The 21,957-nt window shown below is 40.6% G+C and overlaps 1 protein-coding gene across 1 annotated transcript in view; it reads right to left on the bottom strand.

Annotated features, from left to right (window-relative positions):
* Positions 1-598: 598 nt before the first annotated feature.
* Positions 599-21,957, bottom strand: part of hspa4a (heat shock protein 4a) — a 37,928-nt gene continuing 16,569 nt past the window's right edge. Inside the window, exons 9-19 of the mRNA XM_067423345.1 lie at positions 15,214-15,365; positions 14,445-14,551; positions 14,227-14,360; positions 12,914-13,095; positions 12,708-12,800; positions 8,920-9,075; positions 8,722-8,847; positions 6,734-6,841; positions 6,529-6,648; positions 3,246-3,407; positions 599-1,586 (exon numbers count right to left, since the gene is read on the bottom strand). Of these exons, the coding sequence (XP_067279446.1) occupies positions 1,389-1,586; positions 3,246-3,407; positions 6,529-6,648; positions 6,734-6,841; positions 8,722-8,847; positions 8,920-9,075; positions 12,708-12,800; positions 12,914-13,095; positions 14,227-14,360; positions 14,445-14,551; positions 15,214-15,365 (1,538 nt within the window). The 3' untranslated portion in view covers positions 599-1,388. The remainder of the gene's footprint in view (positions 1,587-3,245; positions 3,408-6,528; positions 6,649-6,733; positions 6,842-8,721; positions 8,848-8,919; positions 9,076-12,707; positions 12,801-12,913; positions 13,096-14,226; positions 14,361-14,444; positions 14,552-15,213; positions 15,366-21,957) is intronic.

Below are 21,957 nucleotides of genomic sequence, written 5' to 3'. Positions count from 1 at the left end.
GAAAGCAGTTTTCACAACTTTGAGCATGACTGCAAACATTTTGCTTTAAAAAAACAATCAATAAAAAAAAACATTATCCTCGACATTATTTATGTATTTATAGTTTACCAATTCAGATGCATCTTCTGTAACACCTCTGTAGCGCAAAGATAATTTTTTTTGTTAATGATTTCATTTGATTGGTTACAGCTCTATTAATTTAAGGAGTGCTAGTCGGGTCTCTTCCTGTCTTGGTCTCTCAACACACACTTGTCTTGGTCTCAGATTAGGTGGGGGTTTTCTTTTTACACAAAAACTAAGTTTGATTTTCTACATTTTATGCAGGCCAAAAGGCACCTAATAATAGGAATGACCCAACTTATATCAGAGAGCAACGTTCTTCAGGGAAACGTGCATACTTTGTGTATAGGAAGGACCAAACTGATACTTATAAATATCAATATAAATACATTGACACTATAAATATCAATATAAAAGTTGACTTCATAATATTCAAACTTTTGAACAATTATAAATGGATTAAAAAAAAAAAATTAAATAAATTTTTTCAGGTATTCAATGCATCTACCTTTTTCATTTTCAGACAGCTCAGCAGATGTGATGGTGGAAATACCTCCAAATGATTTTATTTCACCTCAGTAAACTGACACTATAATTACACTGACAGTGAACCAGTATGTACATCCAAGATCTCATAAGAGTTATACATTCCAATAAATCCTTGTCTGTATACCAAAATGAATGGTTTATTTATAATTCTCATCCTTATTTATGACTAGATGGACACCAAAGTAGTCTCCACCCTTCTCACAGGTCTCAAGAGTAGAAAAGTAAAAGTAAAACAAACATGGCTAAACCCAAAAGCGTCCACACACGGGCCGCAGCCACAGAAAGACGCACCTTTTACAACCAAATACTGCATAACAGTAACTCAGCTCTACTTCGACATACAGTGCAGCTCATCGCCTCTGCCACCAGAAATCTTCTGTCAGCGAATGTTCAGGTTCTTCCTCCGCAGTTTCAGTGCTTCTGGTGGTTGGAAACTTTCAACAAGAATTTCACGTATATAGTTAGTCTAATCTCCAATGCCAATAAACCCTTTTAATAGTAGAATAGAACAGAAAGGTGTTATCAACTAAACCAGCCCATCTTACTTTATAATCCCATCTGTCCAGGAGTCAAAGACAGAGTTCTCTTTCTATACCTGAAACATGGTTAAAGAAAAAGAAAAGTAGATTGGATCTCCTGTTTTTAAACAGCGAAACACAAAGAAAGAAACATGCCACCAAGAGCAAGAGAACATTTGCTGAATTTGGTAATGTTTTTGAATCTGAACGCAGAGGCGTGTAAAAGAGGCTGGTGCAGACACAGAAGAGGCCCGAGCTCAGTTAGTCAATGTCCATTTCAGGAAGTTTGGCCTCTGTTGTTTCTGGTGCGGCCCGGCCCTTTTCTGGGCCGCCCGGCTGGGCCTCTGAAGCCTCCTGTCCGTTAACAGGGCCGTTCTGTTCGGCTGCCGTCTCCTCCTTTGGAGGCTCCACTTTGGGCTTAGGTTTGCTGACAATATGATTGCAAGAAGAATACAGCTCCTGTATGATGGAAGAGATGCTTAGAAAACTCAGACATGTATGCATAATCCAAATATTAGGGATGCACCGAATGTTCAGCCACCAAGAATGGACCAAAAGCACATTTTCGGTTTACGTCCGAAAGACTTTTATCACCGAAACAATACGGCCAAAATGTTTTGATGACGCAGACAGAAACCACGACCTGCACGTGCTCGACTAAAGCAACATATCTGCAGTGTGGACGTATGCGGTTCATCTCATATCTGATGAGGCATCAATAATATGGGTTGTGACTTAAAAATAATGCTTTATGCATGTTTTTGCCAAAGGATACATGTGCAGGCTCTTCAGTGGTACATTACAACAGTGATAAAAGAAAAACGGGCAAAACGGTCTCTTTGTAAACTGTGATCAATGCACGCGAGTGCAGTATGTCTGAATATGAGCAGTCATGTTCTCCGACATTACCCGCGTGTAGAGCCAGAAGACGCGAATGAGAAGATCTGTCTGTGCACTCATCCGAAAGCACACACTCGTCTCACTGCGCGCAAATATTGAGTTCTCTTTCAAGTCTTGCGCTTAAACGGACAAACTCACACAAAAAATATGTCAGCATGTCCATCTTGAAGAGTATCCAAGCAGACATAGTCAGTATGCCTTAACTGTGCGTTCACACCGCCGGCGGCGAGAGCGGCAAGGTGGCACGAAGTCATTCATTTTCAATGGGAGCCGGCGGCAAGCTCTGGCGAGAGCGGCGTGGCGCGTATTGGACAATTTGGGCGTCGAGGAGAGTTGAAATCAGCTCAACTTTATGGTAATAAGCTATGACGCGGTTCGGGTCCAACCAACGGCCACCAATTGGCATGTAGAAATGCTCCGCTTGAGAGAAATCCAGAGGACGCAGGCCTGTAAACTTTGGTTCCGACCACATTAGTTCCCAGCAAAATAGAGAAGTTGATCATTGCTGTGCGGCTTTCCCTATCATTTATGGCGAGATCATTCATAGTGATGTTTAATTCGTTAAGAAGTCGCGCAACACTATTTTATAGGCGCTAGAACGCTCGTTGTTCAGTGGGTGTGCAATTCATTCTTACTTTCACATTTAAACGATTTCATGAGGTTCATTTATTCCCTACTTGTGGTCAGTCTGCCCATCAACATGCTCGTTTGATTTGTGGCCTCTTTAAATACAGTTTAAAAAAAGAAAAAACATTCGATCTACGTCAGAGCGGCAGCGCGTCGTATTAAACAGCTTAATATGCAGTTATTTTACATTTGATTACTTAATTCAGTTTCTGTACCTTTCTGCAGGCCTAGGCCTGTGCATTATTATTTAATGTACACATGACTAAGGTCAAGTTAAACATATTAGTTTGAATTTTATTTTACACTGTGCATTGTTGCAATGTGCTAAATAAATATTTGCATAATTTGTAATTGATTTATTATTTGAAACTTTAATATTAATTTATGTAATTGCAATGCCATGATTTTTAGTCAAGTTAGACATTCATAGCCATAAATGCAATGGTTACTATTGGTTACAATTACTAATAATTGGCATAATGTTTTCCGGTGTTTCGGTTTTGGGCCTTGGTTTCCTCTTTTTTGGTTTCGGCCAAGCATTTTGATTTCGGTGCATCCCTACCAAATATCAAGCATTAGTGAAGTTCGCACCTTTGTTTTGGCCTGAATCTCTTGGGCTTTCACCGCTGGGTCCTGGCTGAGACTCTGTTTGCTCTGCAGGTTCATTTTGTTGTTCATCCAGGTCATGGCTTCATTCACCTGCTTCTCCACCTTCATCATCTCCAGCTCATCCAGATGATCATACAGCTCATCCTGAGTTTAGAGACACATGATCAGGGGCCTGTACCATGAAGCCGGTTTAGCAGGCTAGCCAGATATGTTTAAGCTTAGTTTGAGCCAATGCTGGGTTTTAGGTACCATTAAAGGGATAGTCCAAAAATGAAAATGTGATGTTTATCTGCTGACCCAGTGCATCCAACATGTAGGTGTGTTTGTTCCTTCAGTAGAACACAAATGAAGATTTTTAACTCAACCGTTGCAGTGTGCTAGTCATAATGCATGCAATGGGTAACAATTCTCTGAGAGCAAAACAAACAAACAAAAAAAACATGCTTAGACAACGTGCACAAAAACCCTGCTGCTCCTGACGACACATTGATGTCTTAAAACACGAACCGATCGGTTTCTGTGAGAAACACAACAGTATTTATGTTATTCTTTACCTCATATCCCGACGAGTCTCATCAAGTTTTCCCATCGGCTGTGACTTCCATCTGGGGAGGTCAAAAACTGGCGTGATCATATATATATATATTACGGATGTCAATTTTCACAAATTCCCATGATCGATCGTCGTTTAAATTAACGATCAATTAATCGATTAATCGTTAACCATAATACTGCAATATGCGTCTACAGCAGTGGCTTACAGCCGACAGCATTACAGTAGGCCTAAGTGCAATGCTGCTCAAAACGCCATGTTCTTCACCAAATGAATGAGAAGGATTTTTTTATCTAAACAAAGGGCTATGGGACTGTAAAATTAGTCGATGTTATTTATAATTTAATTAAATGACTTATTTAATAACCAAATATAACATGTAATACAACACCAACGCCGCCTCAGATCTGTTATTCAGAATCTGTGGACGCTCTTCCAAGAACAACGTGCTCAAACGTCACCTAAACCCAATTAATTCAAAACGATCTATTAAATATTGTTTTCATTAATGTTATGTAATGTGACAGTCCCAATCATAGTTATTATTAGTCGCGCGTTGCTGTTTGAACTGCGCGAGCTGAAACTGATGCGCTGAATCAACACTGGTAAGTTACACTGAAGCTTTGCTAGCGCATTATTTAACTCAACAAAAAGCTTCCTATATGAGATTAATCAGATTTATATAAAGTTAACAAAATATTACAAATTATATATCTTCACAAAATGATGCGAATGCACAAGTGAACTTGAATTGAGTTGCTGATATTCATATTCAGAATGGGAGACGCGTGGTGTTCACGCGCTCTAGGAACAACGCTCTGAACACGGCACCTAAACCCAATGACTTTACAACCACTTATTAAAATAGTGTTCTCATTTCTGTTATATAATATGATCGTCCCAATCATCGTTATTATGCATTGCTCTGTATGCGCTAAAGCTGAAGCACTGAATGAAAACCGGTAGCCATCACTGACTGAAGCCATTTGCTAGTGCGTTTTATTTCGCTAAAAGAAACGCATCCTATATGATTGATCACATATATAACGTTACAAAATAAATGTAATATTACAAATTACTTCAGCACAATCTGATGCGAATGCACAAGTGCACTCGAACTAAGTTACATGCGCGAGTCAGGGTGTGTGACTCATGTTGTGAATGCGCTCTTTCTGGATCAACGCAATGAAACACACGGCAAATAAACCCAAATACTTAACAATCACAATATTTTATTACAATACTGTTCTCATTAATGTTGTGTAATATGACAGTCCCAATCATAGTCATTATTAGTGCTGTTGGAGCTGCACGCTGAAGCTGATCACCGCCACGCTTTTACTACCGCTCACCTCTAACGTTAATTATTAACCAAATGCATCCGTATGAGATAAATCAGCTATAGATAGGCCTGCACATAATAAACACAATATTACAACTTACATTTGCACAACAAAAGGCTGCGAATGCACATGCCAACTTGCAGTCATGATGAAGGTGTGACTCCAGCTGTAAAATGGTCCCAAACAGAACTCGGGCACGCTCGCGGCTCGCATCATTTTTCCTCCCGTTTCGTGGTTGAGCCGCACGCACGCGAATGACCCTGCTTAATCGATGATCGATAAGTCTTATCGATCAAATGTCTTATCGACAATTAATCGATCATCGATTAATCGTTGACATCCCTAATATATATATATATATAGATTCTCATTAATGCCTGTGCGGAATCTACATGGATGAGGATCTAAATATTGTATATCTATGATTGTGCCGGTTTTTGACCTAACCAGACGGAAGTCACATCCGATGGAAAAACTTGATGAGACTCGTCGGGATACGAGGTAAAAAAATAACATAAATACTGTTGTGTAAAGTGGTTTGGCTTTTAGCTGTGTTCATCGCCATAGTAACTTACGCTCCACGGCTAACCTGCTCCAGGGCAGGTTATGTTCTGGATTAGAGAGCTCAAACTGAAATTGGGCCAATCAGCTGTGAGTAAAGGGACACACCTCTGATGCAGTAAAGCCACTCCCCCTGTTTCTACTCCAAATTAAAGGTCACTATAGCAAATGGCTTTAAAGACTAAAGTGCCTGGCTTTTAGCGATGCTTATTTATAATAATAATAATTTTGGCTGATTCAGATATAATTTCTGTAATTATTATACCCTTCATCAATTACACATTTATCATTTAAGTTAATCAATCATTAATTGGCACTTTGTTAAAATTAATATAAATAGCCTATATAAAGAGAAGGTCAAAGATATACATACATATATATTCCTCATGTCTGCATGGATCGGTCGAATGGGGCTTCAATGAGGTAAAAAAATAACAAATACTGTTGTGTTTCTGGCAGAAGCCGATGGTTTTGTGTCTTAAGACATCAATGTGTCGCCACGAGCCACAGGGTTTAATATGGATTCGTATGTCTGTGTGTTTTTTACTCTCACAGAAATACACCCCATTGACATGCATTATACAATATTTGTGTTCTCCTGAAGAAACAAACACACCTACATCTCAGATGCCCTGGGGGTCAGCAGATAAACATCAGTCTCACCTTTGGGTGAACTATCCCTTTAAATGATAAAATGATTGATTACAGAGGGGCTTTCAAAATTACATCTCATTCTCATGAACCTAATATCGTGTTTCGTAAGCTAAGTGCATGCTCACACCCCTACGAATTTGAGCATGTGGATTACCTTTGCCTTAAAAGCCTCTACAACTTTCATGTACTGCTGGATTTGCCTTCCGAGCTCTTCGAACGCTTTCGGCCGCTCCTCGCTCTCAACATATCGGTTCTGAATAGGCTCTCCCAGTTTCTAGGAGGAAAGGGTTTGTGTTTATTCATTCATTCATTTTTTCTTTCTTTCTAACAGTTTCAAATATCAACACGTCCATGTTTACCTTCAACTCAGCCAGTTTATCAATGTACACTTGCTTCTGCTGGTCCTCTCCTTCTTCATACAACCAGTTTTCAGTGTCCTCCAGTTTTAAGGAGAAAGCATCTCGTTCCTGAATTGAAAAACATTGCTTGATTAATTAAAACCATCCCTTAAAAGCAGGCCCACGTGGAATCTGCGCACGCAGAATTACGCAGAAATCTCCGCGGATTGAATTGTCCGTCATTTGAGAAGCTTACACAATTGCCTGCGTGATCGTGAGGGGTAGTAGGCTGCGCTTATTATTGTGAATTTTTTTTTGTGAGTAAAAATAAAATTGACCGCGGAGGAGTTAAAGGGGTGGTTACATGTGATTTCACTTTTTTAACTTTAGTTAGTGTGTAATGTCGCTGCTTGAGCATAAACAGCAAAGTTTCAGCGCTGAAAGTTCACTGCAAACGGAGATATTGTCTTTTAAAGTTACTGCAGTTTATTGCCTACAAAAACGGACTACAGCGAGCTTCTTCCTGGGTTGGTGACATCATAAACCCTCGCTAGTCTCCGCAGATGTGACTTCTGCCCGTAATGGGAAGGGGCGTGGCGTTTCCGGCAACCTGTGCTTGGCCCTTCAGCCAATAAAAATACAGGAAACTACATTTGGCCATCTAACCAATCTAAGACCATTGCGTTTTTCAGAGGGATGGGCTTCATAGAAGCAGGAAGCAGACGAGCCGTTCAGAGGACAGTGGAGACAGCGGTGGGGAATAAAGGGAGAATAGAAGAAAAATACAGCGTTTAAAAAAAAAGAAGTATTAAAGGGTTAGTTCACCCAAAAATGAAAATTATTTCATGAATTACTCACCCTCATGTCGTTGGACACCTGTAACACCTTCGTTCATCTTCAGAACACAAATGAAGATATTTTTGTTGAAAGCTGAGAAAGGCTTCAGAAAGGCCTCCATTGGCATTCAGTACATTCCCACTGACCCACTCACAAGACCCATAAAGGCACTGAAGACTTCGTTACAAAGTCCATCTCACTACAGTGGCTGTACAATATTGTAAAAAATTACAATATTTACAATACTGTACCAAGTGGCGAGAACAGTTTTTGTGCGCAAAAAAAATCAAAATAATGACTTTATCTGCCAAGATATTGTCTTCCGTGTAGGTCTCGGACGTGAACTCACACGATAGCGGCGCTCCTCCTCTTCCGGGTCATGTATTCACTATGATTCGAACGGCAGAGCTGCGTCACATTCTCGCGCATGCGTCAGGTCAGGTGAGTTCACGTCAATAATTTGGTGGATTATATCGTTATTTAGATTTTTGTGCGCACTAACTATTTTCGTCGCATTGTAAAATGATTGTACAGCCACTGTAGTGAGATGGACTTTGTAACGAAGTCTTTAGTGCCTTTTATGGGTCTTGTGAGTGGGTCAGTCGAAATGTACTAAATCCCAATGTAGGCCTTTTTGAAGCCTTTCTCAGCTTCAACGAAGGTCTAACAGGTCTCCAACGACATGAGGGTGAGTAATTAATGAAATAATTTTCATTTTTGGGTGAACTAACCCTTTAAGACATGTTATACTACACCCCATAAACACAACCAAGCCTAGAAAAAAAAAACCGGAACCACCTCTTTAAGGAAACATAACTTGTCTACAAAAAGTAGCTATTAAAAATAGTTAATTTATTTACTTCAGTAGGTATTTATTTATTTTGCTTTATTGTTGAATGATATGAAATTGTTTATTTAATGATTTGTCTACAATACAATTAATAAAGCAATATTTTATTAGTCTTTTAGCTGATGTAGCCAACAATAAGAGATCAAGCTTTGCTTAAAAAACAAAAAAAACAATTCCTTTTGGATTCCTTTTTGGAAAGTTAAGAAGTGAATATTTAATATTTTATTTGTAATGCTTTCAGTTCCAAAAGTCCCCAGACTCCATGGCCCTGCTCATAAGTTATAAGCATAGGTATCTTTATGAAAATTAAACAAACACTCACCGCCTCACTGACAAAGTTCTCCAGCACTCCATGCAGTTTGTCTCTCATTTCATAAACGTACTCCTCCACATAGTTCTTTGAATCATTCCTTTCTTTCTCCAGCTTATCCTGCATTATCATCTTCCCCTGTACGCAAGAACACAGAGTCAGAATTCAATTCTAGAAGAGACGGCTAGAAGTGAAGGCTTTGAGCTGTACCTCATTCTCCATGAACAGATTGAGCATGTCGCCGGCCAGCTGCCAGTGCAGACTGTTCTCTATGGGCAGATCCACCGTCTTTGTTTTGACTTTGGCTTTCTTGGCCTGTGGAGGCAGATCGTTCTTCTTCTCCTGTTTGTTGTCCTCTGGTGAAGTCTAAAAAGGGATTATGGTCATAGTGAATTTTCCAATGGAAACATTAAGTACCAGATTTACTAAACAAGGCACATTAGCGTGAGAGCGTCGATGGGAGTGGAGACTTCTGCTCGTGATTTAATAATGACGAGCAAATGAAAGAACAGAGACACAGCCGGATCATTTCCATAATGACCACAATCTACCATGAGCAGCACAAACTAGTGTCTGGTTTAAAGGGATAGATCAACCAAAAATGAAAATTAGCCCATGATTTACTCTCCCTCAAGCCATCCTAGGTGTATATGACATTCTGACGAATACAATTAGAGAGTTATATTAAAAAAGGCTTTATAATGGCAGTGAAAAAAAAAAAAAAAAACAGAAACCAGGAAAACAATCTAATAAGAGCTCAAATTAGCGTCTGGTTTAAAGGGATAGTTCCCCCAAAAATGAAAACTAGCCTGATTTACTCCCCCTCAAGCCATCCTAGGTGTAGATGACTTTCTTTTTTCTGTTATATTAAAAATATCCTGGCTCTTCCAAGCTTTATAATGGCAGTGAATACATTTTTTTTTAATTTTTTTAAAGGAATCTAAAAAACGGAATTTGGGAAGAAATAAAAACAATTTAATTGTGCCCTACATAAGACTTTGTGGAGAAATTGCATGTCATATCCGGATGTGTGTGTGAACGCACACACAGATTCCAGATAATCCCTGGCAGTTTGAATGAACCAATATCAAACACATTATCAGTGTATTTTTTTTAGAAGCGTTGTGTGAAAAGGGCTTTAGACCTCACATGATTAATTTAAATACTCTCCTCCCATAAACACTGCGTCTGAAAGGGAAACTCCTACAAATGCCTATGCAGTAAGATCAGCCGTAAAAATAACCCTGTCCACGCCTTTCAGCGCTAATTTATCACTGCGTGTCTTTAGTGAATCCTGACAGTAGTTTATAACGCCAAAAGACGGTTTGTGCTGGAGCTGTTAGTAAATCTGGCACTAAGGGTGCGTTCACACTTGTAGTTCGGTTAGTTTGGTCCGGACCAAAAAACAAAAACAAAACTTAGGGTGCGTTCACACTTGTAGTTCGGTTCGTTTGGTTCGTTTGGTCCGGACCAAAAAACAAAAACAAACATAATAGTCCTGGTCCGCTTAGCGTTCACACGGGCATTTTTAACAGCGAACCTAAAGTTACCGAACCAAAGGCACAGGGAGACGCTCACAACCTGATTGGTCGGCTTATATGACGTAGGAGCTCGCTTACCGAACATTCAGAACAATGCTGTGTGCGGATTACACGCGCGGGCATTTTATGCGTGTACATGGTATTATTTTTTACCAAAGAACTCATGAAGAGCTCATGAAATGTTCAAAACATTCAAAACAACGCTGTGTGCTGGATTAAACGCGATCATTTTATGCGTGTAACACATTTGGCATTATTTCTTACCAGAGAACTCATGAAGAGCTCATGAAATGTTCAAAACAACGCTGTGTGCTGGATTAAACGCAATCATTTTATGCGTGTACATGTGGCATTATTTTTACCCGCTGAGAACTCATGAAGAGCTCATAAAATGTTCAAAACATTCAAAACAGCAGCAGGATTTGCTCCGTTGTGCAGAACAGAGACGGCCGCTGTCGTCTGTACCTGCTAATAATGGGCAACACAGGAACTTTGATGAGAAGAGCCAGGTTTGCTTTTTGTGTGTTTTTCTAGCATTTTCGAAACATGCTCGTCTGACCAAATATTGATGAGGCACCTCCTCGTTGCTCCACGTTTGCCCTCTAATGTTAAAGTTACTCATTTTGGATACACCGATCTTTCCGCGTCGTCAAATCAGCTGCATTATGCGTCGCATCTTGTGACATTACGTCCGGTTTTTGGTCCGTTTACATGTCTTTGGTCCGTGTTGCGTTCATATATCAATCGAACCGCACCAGAGTTCGTTTGGAAGCGGACCGAGACCCATCTCTTTAGCGCTCTCGGTCTGCTTGTTTGGTGCGCACCAGGGTTCGGATGGCAGCGTTCACAGATGTTCAAATGAACCGCACTAACCGAGCAATCGAACCAGGGTTCGTTTTAATCGAACCAAACATGACAAGTGTGAACGCACCCTTAGTCCTGGTCCGCTTAGCGTTCACACTGGCATTTTTAACAGCGAACCTAAAGTTACCGAACCAAAGGCTCAGGGAGACGGCCACAACCTGATTGGTCGGCTTATATGACGGAGGAGCTGCTTACCGAACATTCAAAACAATGCTGTGCTGATTAAACGCCATCATTTTATGCATGGGCATTATTTTACCCAATGAGAACTCATGAAGAGCTCATAAAATGTTCAAAACATTCAAAACCGCTCCAGGATTTCCTCCGTTGTGCAGAAAAGAGACGGCCGTTTTGTCGTCTTTACCGACTAATGGGCAACAGGTCCTTTGATGAGAAGAGCCAGGTTTGCTTTTTGTGCATTTTTTCTAGCATTTTCGAAACATGCTCGTCGGCCCAAATATTGATTAGGCACCTCCTCGTTGCTCCACGTTTGCCCTCTAACGTTAACGTTACTCATTTTGGATACACCGATCTTTCAGCGTCGTCAAATCAGCTGACTATGCATCGCATCTTGTGACATCACGTCCTGTTTTTGGTCCGTCTACATGTCTTTGGTCCGTGTTGCGTTCATATATCAATCGATCCGCACCAGAGTTCGTTTGGAAGCGGACCGAGACCCGTCTTTATAGTGCTCTCGGTCCGCTTGTTTGGTGCGCACCAGGGTTCGGATGGCAGCGTTCACATATGTTCAAATGAACCGCACTAACCGAGCAATCGAACCAGGGTTTGTTTTAATCCAACCAAACATGACAAGTGTGAACTAAGTGTTGCAGAGCAGTGTGAAAACCACCGACTGTAAATAAAATAGAAGTGTCCATGACGTCACCCATAGGATTCTGGAGCAGTTTTGAAGCGTAAAGTAGAGACGAGCTAACCATCGCCATCTTGGCGTCATCGCCCGGATAACAGAAAATGGGCAAAGAGGCGGGACGTGATCGGAGCTTAGGTGACGCAATGACTAACAAACAGCGGATAAATGGCTATCCACCTGCCAATCAAAGTGGCCACGCCCTTAATTATGCAGAACTTTAAGGCTTTATGTAATGTAAACAAATGAGTTATAAAAAGATTCACCCCCCTCACAGTTGTCATTAAGGGCAAAATTAGCCGTATAGACCAAAATCACAATTTGTACCAGGCTGTAAACGTGTTTTTTCTGCTGTAAAGATGGGCATTTTAACATGAGGCTCAATGAGATTCTGCTCCTTCTGGAGCCTGTCCCTAGTGGCCAGTTGAGGAATTGCAGTTTAAGTCACTTCCATATTGGCTTTAACAGAAACTGGGGGAGATTGCCACTTATGGAAAACGCTTCTATATCTGTGATTAAAGTTAATTTGCACTATTATACATATCATGTTCATATAATTGATTTTAAAAACTATCTGCCATATTTTCCAATATTAGTAATGATATCGGCAATCCATCCTAACTGGACGCTGACAATGCTGTCATTTTGAAACGCATGCTTTTAAATCCTTTGCATTTGTAGTAATGTTGTATATTTGGTGCTGGTGTGTAAGTGTATTCACACACCTCCATGTCTTCAGTGTCTGATTTCTTGTCTGCGTGTTCTTTCTGTTCATCACCTTGAGACTTCTGTGCTTCTTGATCCACGTGCATCTTGTTCTTTAAGGAGCAAATACAATGAATGTTCTTAAACTCAAGTTGAACTTCGTTTTTAGAGCGATTGCTCGTTTGACATCAGGTTGATGTGAGAGGTAGAGATGGTGATGCTTTACCTCGTCCTCTTTGGCTGGAGTGTCCGTCTCCATGGGCTCTTCTCCCTCTGCAGTTTTTACCACCTCCACCAGGGAGGCGCTGGAGACGCTGAAGACCCCGTGCACATTCACACGCACCTTCACCTTCACCTTCGAGCTCTCGCCCGACGGCTGAGGAACCACCTTCTGGACGCTAAACTGGCCTGCAGACAGGCACAAGTTAGTCAATAGGGGTGTAAAATTCAATCAATCAACCATCTTTATTTATACAGCGCTTATACAATGCCGATTGTTTCAAAGCAGCTTCAGTGTTAAACAGGACAAAATTGCAACAAAATCTGATTTGGCTGTACAGTCGTTCTGGAGAAAACAGTGATGTCATCAGCTTATTTTAATTTTTCATATAGCGACAATGTTGGAAGATTAGAATCATAGTTTATACAATTAATTAAAGCAGCACTGGGTAACTTTTGCTCTCGGGGTTCAATGTTTGAGTGGTAGGTAATAATAACCATAGCAAGCATGACAGCCGAGTCAGCATTGGTCGGGCACGCCTCCTTCAGCTCACGCCAACGAGCAAACGCTGGCCCAGTGTTGATCCTCGTCCTGCCTTTAATCAGACCACTTTTTTGTTTCCTCTTATTGCTTTCCTCCAACAAAACCTGTTTTCTTATTTTTCTGTGCTGCTTCGGACATGACTATAACATCCGACAAACAAACACTAGCTGGGCTCGTCCGAATGTAAGGAAGTGTGTGTGTTTATTAAGTGACGTATATGCCGTAAAGCAGTCGAATTTTGTAGTTCTTTTTGTTCTCGGGTTACTACCCGAAACCCGAAGTTTAAAAGTACGATTAAAAACGATACAGACCCCCATCAGGCAATGGCAGACGTGCCATTCATGTCATTATGAAGGTTGAAAAGTTACCTAGTGTAGATTTAAGACCTAATAAATTATTTTTATTTGTATATTTAGTTGAATAACTTAGATCATAATATTAGTGTCCCCAACTGTAGCAAGCCAAGCCAAAGGCGACAGTGAGGAACCCAAACTCCATCAGGACATGATGGAGAAAAATAAACCTCTGGAGAAACCAGACTCAGTTCTCCTCTGGCCTAATAACTATTATCATAGTTTCTGCTTGTCCTCATTATATATTTTTTAATTCAATATCTAGTACAGTTTATTTGATTTACCGTAAATTTAAAACTTCCATTACTTTTTTATACTTTAATTTTTTCACTTTGATTTCACTAGCGCAATAATTTCATGTATTTTTCAAAAAGGGGGTTAGAGTTAACAGGTTAAGCAAAGCAAAGAGCATTCCCAACACACCTATGGTAGGATCTGGATACGGCAGCTCCTTTGGATTGTTGTAATAGGCCTCCAAAGTGAAGGGATCCTTCCGGTAGAAACTTAACACTTTAGAGAATGGTGCGGCATGGTTCTTTGGGAAAACTTCACAATCACTGCAGTACAAGACAGCACGATTAAAATGGTGAACTAATTAATGTTGAGTTAATCAAGTCACACAGAGAGAGACAAGAGCTCACCTGACGCCTTCATCTGCTGCTGAGGTCCATTTTAGAGAGATGGAGTACGGCACCACGTCTGTGATGGAAAACTCACGCACTTTAAAGGCGGGAGACAGGATCGCACACTGAGGAAAGACAAACATTCAAGTTAGCTGGAATCACTGTATATATATATATTTATTTTTTCTTATGAGTTAGGATTTCTGGAGTCAACCTTATTTATTAAGGTTACATGGATCAAAAACAACAAAAGCAATAACTAGGCCTATTACTTTCTTGTGATGGGGCCAGTTTAAATTTCGGCAGGGCAAATAAAATGTGAACCACTGCCCCGACCGGGCCAGTAGAAAAAAATCCTTAGCATTGAGCCCTGCTGTCTCTGATTGGTTTAGACCACGATATGATCCAACCATGAGTGCGAGTTCCCTCAAAGGAGAACAAAAGCTTTGTTCATGGAGAGGCAGCGGATGCCAGGCCGTTAGGTGCACCAGTGTGACCTAGGAACCATTTTAGTCGCACCCTTATAAACTTTAGTTGCACTCTAGAGCCCGGTCACATGTATGTAAGAGTCAAGTGGCCAGTCTACACTCTGCTGTTTGCGTTGACCTAGAACTTGGACATTTTGTAATCTTTTGGAGTATTAAAATCACGCAGCTATTGCAAGCCGCTGCGATATGCATCACAATATGTACAGGTGCAATATTTCGATATATCGTGCGGCCCCAATACTGAGACACACCCATCCCATTCAGACAAAATGAGGCAATTAAATAACTGAAGCACTAACTTGTAGCGCACATCCTCTGGCCACAGCTTCATCCGCATTCAACGTCATGCTCAGCTCCTTTCCGAAAAATTTGCTGATTTTTTCTTTGATGGCTGGAATCCTGGAGGCACCGCCTACGATCTCCACTGCATAGATGTCCTCTTTTTTCAGTCCTGGTTGGAGGAGGGGGAAAAAACATTAACACTAACATTAAAGGGCCCACTGAAATCAAAATTGAAGTTTTTTAGCTGTGTTAGCCTAATGCTGCGTTCACACCGCACGCGAATGACGCGATTCGCGCGAGTGATTTACATGTTAAGTCAATGCAGAGACGTGAATAGGCATTCTGCGGCGCGATTCGCGCGAATGAGGCTCAAGTTGAAAAATCTGAACTTTGGCAGATATTTGCGCCGCGTTAACCAATGAGGAGCCTGCTTACTGCTGTCACGTGGTGAAGTGACGGATGGGAAACCCATAGGGGAAACCCCGAGGCCAGAGTAATTTAATAATACTACTGTATTGTGTCACAAAATGTAGTTTTAATAGTTTTTCAGGTGAGAATGTAGTTGTTTAAAGCTCAAATATGTGATTTATTTATTAAAGCAGCACTAGGTAACTTTTCAACCTTCATAATATATTTTTTAAGACTCTTGTGATGATAAATCGACTTACAATAGATTGAATGACACGTCTGCCATAGCCTGATGGGGTCTGTATCGTTTTTAATCGTACTTTTAAACTTCGGGTTTCGGGTAGTAACCCGAGAACAAAAAGAACTACAAAATTCGACTGCTTTACGGCATATACGTCACCTCCACCAACACACACACTTCCTTACATTCAGACGTGCGAGCCCAAGTTTGTTCGTTGGATAATATAGTCATGTCCGAAGCAGCAGAGACAAATAAGAAAGAAAATGTTTTGTTGGAGGAAAGCAATAAGAGGAAACGAAAAAGTGATGGGATTAAAGGCAGGACTAGGATCAAAATGTGACCAGGGTTTGCTCGTCGGCGTGAGCTGAAGGAGGCGTGCCCGACCGATGCTGTCATGCTTGTTACGGTGAGCTACCACTCAAACATTGAACTGAAGTATCATATAGATTCTGTAAAACGGTAACCAATAGACTACTATAATGACGCTGGCTTGTAAACGTGAGCATCGTGATTATTTGGCGTTTGAAAAAAATAAAAGCCATGAAATTATATTCATAAGACATGCTGAAACATATGCCACTGACTGTACCTGGGATGAAGACATTTCACACGCGCCGCCAGAAGAACTCGAAATCCTCTTGCAGTGTTCAGGGGAACTGTTAGTGCTGCACCATGTGCTGCACCGATCCGCAGCGCCACTTTTATGAAGTTATTTGGCCGGCACAGCACCACTGTATATATTTTTACAACCCGCCGCGCACCCGCGACCATTAAATAGACATACGGGGTCCGCGGGTTATGAGACGAGCCACGCATCACTAGTTCAGGGCTATCAGGGTTGTCATGTCAACAAATGCACGCGCGATGGCATCCCCTGTTGTAGGATTACAGCGCTTACGACAGTAGTTGAGGACATTATTTTTTCCAAACTGTAGGGGGACCCCGAGAGCAAAAGTAGCCAAGTGGGGCTTTAAGAGAGCTCCTATTGGAACATTTAATCTGGTGTTTTCGGAGGTGTGAGACCCAGGCGATCACCGGAGCTCAGCGCTCATCAACCCCGGTGAGAGCAGCCTTAACTCGGCTCGTCCTTCTGCCGACTGCCGCTGCCTGGCAGAACCCCCTCCCATGACGCGAATTTGCGTCTGTTGTGTAGTGAATGTCACACGCGAATGAAGCGAATTTCACGCACGAACGAAGCGAATGGATTCAAATTGTTCACGCGTCCAACTTCGTGCGAATAGCGCGATTTATTTGCGTCATTCGCGTGCAGTGTGAACACAGCATAAAAGTTATGAATAAGCTGATATGTTTCAAAACAATGATAAAATTTGCATTTAGGAGATAGAAGCATTCAAAACTTAAAGTCTCTGACTTCCGTTAAAACAAATGACAGATTTTAATGACATTAGAGCTGCAACTAACGATTATTTTTTTCTGTCGACTAATCTAACAATTTTTTTTACCCTTTGAAATTTTTCACAATTCTGCGGCACCCCCTCGCATAACTTACGCTAGAGGTGTAACAGTACACACTGCTCACGGTTCACTTTGTATCACAGTTTTAGGTTCACGTTTCAGTCCAGTTATTATTATACAGTTATTAAATATTACAGGTATTTGCTATGTTCAGGGGAAAAAGGATTACTGTCAAATGAAAATAAAACAAATAAGAACAGATAACTTAAATAGAAGCAGCAGCACAAATAAATACTATTGAGCAAAGATGAGAAAAAAATAAACAATGCTTTTCAGGTTTTTCAGGAGGGTCTAACATTAGTTTTTAGGTAGAGAAATGGAACAAAGTAATCAAATGTAAAATAACCACACATTTAACTGTTTAAAATTAAAAAAAATTATCCTTATTAAACTTACAAAAGCTATTCAGTCAGGAGCAGTGAGTGATGTCTTTATCTTTTGTTTGACATTAAACAGACAGCAGTGAAGGCTACTGCCCCTTTAAGACCCACGGATAGTCGTCCTATTTTCTGTATAAAGTTCACTTAAGGCATAGAGTAGGCTATGACATTTTGAAATACTTTTTGTGTGAGTTTGTCCGTTTAAGCACAGGATTTGAAAGATAACTCAATATTTGCGTGCTTTGGGACGAGTGCACAGAGACAGATCTTCTCATTCGCGTCTCCTGGCTACACGGGGGTGATGACTGTGAAAACGACTGCTCATATTCGGACGTACGGCAGCACTCGCATGCGTTTTATAAAGTTTACAAAGAGAGACCGTTTTGCCCACGTTTTTCTTTTATTATCGCTGTTGTTGTAGTGTATACCTGAGGAATCAGCACGTGTATCCATCGACAGAAACATACATACAGCATTATTTTCAAGTTACAACCCATATTAAAGGTGTGTCATCAGATGTGAGATGAACCGCGGTGTGAGTGTGTCCCGGCACCTTTTGCTCGGGATCCCGGTTGGGAAACACTGGTCTGTATTGATTGACACCGCGCTGGTTTGTTTACAACTATAATGAGCACCGTGACCGCGCGCTGCCGCCTGATGAAGGCGTGTCGCAACAACTCTGTTATTCAACTGCTTTGGTTTTAAAAGCTGTCACACTAAATGCGCCAAAATGCAATAAAACTTGTTTTACGGTCGAATGCAACGGGTGTGTGTGTGAGTGAGTAAGAGACGCGCAAAAGGGCGGAGAGAGAACTTAAGGAAATGCAGCTAAACGAATATGCGTGCGTCTTTTAAATAGCGTAAAAATGAATGAATGACGAATCAATATGTGGCGGCCGTTATTGATTATGTGGCGATCCGCCACAAATTAGTCTGTGTGGGAAACACTGTTTGGCCTCTATTTGAAGTATTCCCATACTTTTGATATTCGTGGTCTAGGTTTTTGTGATAGAATGGAGAACTTCCTCCATTCCCAGGAGCAGAAGCAAACATTATGCGAGATGAATGTGTGACACGACGCGCCAACGCATTTCACGAACGTCGACGTATTTCCGTGACGCGTCGTTGCAGCACTAAATGACATCATCACAGACTGCAGTGCATGTGACACACACACACACACACACACACACACACACACACACACACACACACACACACACACACACACACACACACAGAAAAGTGAACGACACTGCTGGTCACTTTCAGAAGTTGTAGCGATGCTCTTTTCCCAGAAAGAATGTGAAACACAAATGTTGTAATTCTCAGTTTTTAAATATTTTTTTAAAATAATTTAAATAGATTTTACAAACTAATTGCATTATCGTATCGCATATTGAATATTGCATTATTTGACAAGAAATTGCATATCGCATTCTTCTTCAATATCGCACAGCCCTGATCATATGTATAAATTTGGATCAGTCAAAAATCTCGTTTTTTTTAGTTCGTTGGAGCAAACGTAGGCTAACGTTTTTGTTAATCCTGTGGACATTTAGTTGTGAATGGGGCCTCCTCACACACTGTTTGATTCACACCTGGCATTTCTCACCATGGGTTTCAGGTTTGGGAAGGAAGAAAAAATTCCACCCTCCGTCCAAACTTTTAGGATCATATATTTGCACAATCCATATGCACAAGTTCGCATCGGTATGTTTCCCTCGCTCGAAAGCTTGACAGACCTTCCGCGCCTAGTTACTGTCGCTAAGCCACGATTGGCCTGTTGCGCTTTAAGGGCGTGGCTTAGCGAAGGGTCAATTGGCTGTTTCAAAAAAGTGGAGGAGCTGCTAACAGCTGGAGCCTTTTCACAGGGTATCTGCAGGTTTCACCAAGTCAAATTTAAGACTTTTTAAGACCATTATGAATAAAATGTAAGACCTATATCGCACAATAAAAAAAACATGCATAGGAAATGCAGAATCACTCAATTAGGCTACTTAAACTTATATTATTTAATTTACTTAAATTGACCAAAGTATTAGTAAACTTATTATTCATAGCTCAATCCCACCAGGATTAGCATGCATATATATATTATTTTTTTTGTGGTGGTCACTATTTTTTTATATAATTAGGATGCAACATTAACCATATTATTATGTTAGATGCACAATAGTCACACATGGCAATACAATTAACAAAATGCATGAATCTTGTTTGGTATTACAAAAAAAGGCTGGTCCAGTGGTGTGCTATCTATCTTTAATAACACGATCGCTTGGGGTGGGAAATATGATCAACATATTTGCATGCATTTCCCCACATAAAAAAAGTTATGTGAAATGCATTTAACCCTGCAGAGGTTTTTTCCTAAAACGTTCGATTTTGACATCTTAATTTCAAAAGGCTATATCTTAAAAGTGATAAAAGATAGAAACTTTCTGTAAATTAGAGAAATATTAAGGAGCAATAATATTTCTCTAAGTTTATGCAGAGATTTCATTTTCCCATCTAATTTGCATATTATAACGTCATAACGTGGGGTTAATCTTGGATTATAGAATTTTCATGAAAAGCCACATGATTAAATGATAAAATGCAGCACTTCTTTCCCCCCAAAATGTCCCTCACCTTCTGTGTGCTATATTGCACAATACTGATTATTCAGGTAAATAGTAAACAAACTGTGTAAATCATTGCTAATAAATGGTAGAAACAAACCGAATGCATGTAGCGGTTTGCCTTTTGCTGTAACGATTTTCCATTTACTACATACAGTAAGCACTCTGATTCCATATATAGGGCACATATATGTTATATATTATATATTATGCATAATAGCCCCTCTGCCTCGTGTCACAGCGCGTCTGCTCGCGTCCAGATCTGATCGCGCGGCCGCCGAGTGTGCACGGCCACTGTTATTGTCATTTTGACTGCCCACCCTGCCTCCACGTTGCCCTCGAACTTGCTTTTGAATACTTCGACCGCGGAAAGGCGCGCGGAAAAATCTCCCGCGGCCGCCTCATTCCCAACACTAACACACCTGCTAACTTCGCGATGAACACTCGGACCCCGGGAAACATTATTCCCACCTTTGACATTGGGCAAAGGACCATCTACATTGGGCAAATGATCCACCGTTTGTGCTTAGTGTAAAGTTAGGTTTAGTTTCACTTTCAGAATCACTGTCATTTCATATTTCCCTTCAGAATCAGGGTCCGCGAATAGAAGACCCAACACTTCATTGCAGGTGAGCTTTATTGATGCCATTAGAAAATAATAATAGTAATAATAAACTAATGCAAATACTCGCTGACGTTGACAATGCTCTGATAAAACAGCTCACTCGCACGTCAGCTCCGCGTTTGTTTGCACTGATTCATTGCGCTCTTGCTCGTATATTTTGTATAGATTAATGATATTTGTAAGAGTCAGGGATGATGTATGACATGTCTACCATCTAGTGGAGGGGAAGTTGAATGAAATTTGACACCCTATTTGACAAAATCGGCCGTTTTATTCAGTGACGCATCTTGTCGATTAAACTCGACCGTGGTGCCAAGAGGGTTCAAATACATTTAAAAAAAATATTAAAATGCATTTCCCCACATATCTAAATGTAGCAAAGTAGAATAAGCCCTATTTCTAAAACAGTTGGAGTGCTCCTTTAAGTGTAAGCGCTGTTTTCCCCGTTTGTGTTGTTAGGCTATATTAGTTTGCTTTCACTTTGAGAACTTACTAATGCACAGATCCAGTACTTACTGACACTTACTGAAACTTTTTAACTCAAGTCAGGATATAGACATATGCATAATGTGTGTATTTGATCGTTCAAGAGTAACGTTGGGCTAATGAGCATAGAAATAACACATTCAATACACTCGCGCGAGCGCTGACAGACAGCAAACACACGCAGCCTGACATCAGAGTTCGGAGTATACATCACTGTTATTAACTCTTTTAGTGCAATCGGGTATATTATACTTTTATTTGGTCATAAAGCAAGATGGTGAGAAAGATTCGCCTTCGCGTTCACGATTGCAGAACTGCAAGAACCGTCAGACTCAGCTGAAAAATAAAATCTGTTTTATGCGTCTGTGGGATACGATCAGAAAGAGGCTTGTGCCAATAACACGAAAGCTGATTGGCTGCAATACAAGATGCATGCTTGTCTAATGTGTAGTTGTAAGAGCGGACAATAGTTGGTCTAGCGAAAGAAAGAACTACAAACACCACGGAACAAACACACACAC

Source organism: Pseudorasbora parva, chromosome 18 (genome assembly GCF_024679245.1).
Source record: "Pseudorasbora parva isolate DD20220531a chromosome 18, ASM2467924v1, whole genome shotgun sequence".
NCBI classification, from domain to species: Eukaryota; Metazoa; Chordata; class Actinopteri; order Cypriniformes; family Gobionidae; genus Pseudorasbora; species Pseudorasbora parva.
Note: the sequence above shows the minus strand (reverse complement) of the source record. Positions and strands in the feature narration are given on the sequence as shown.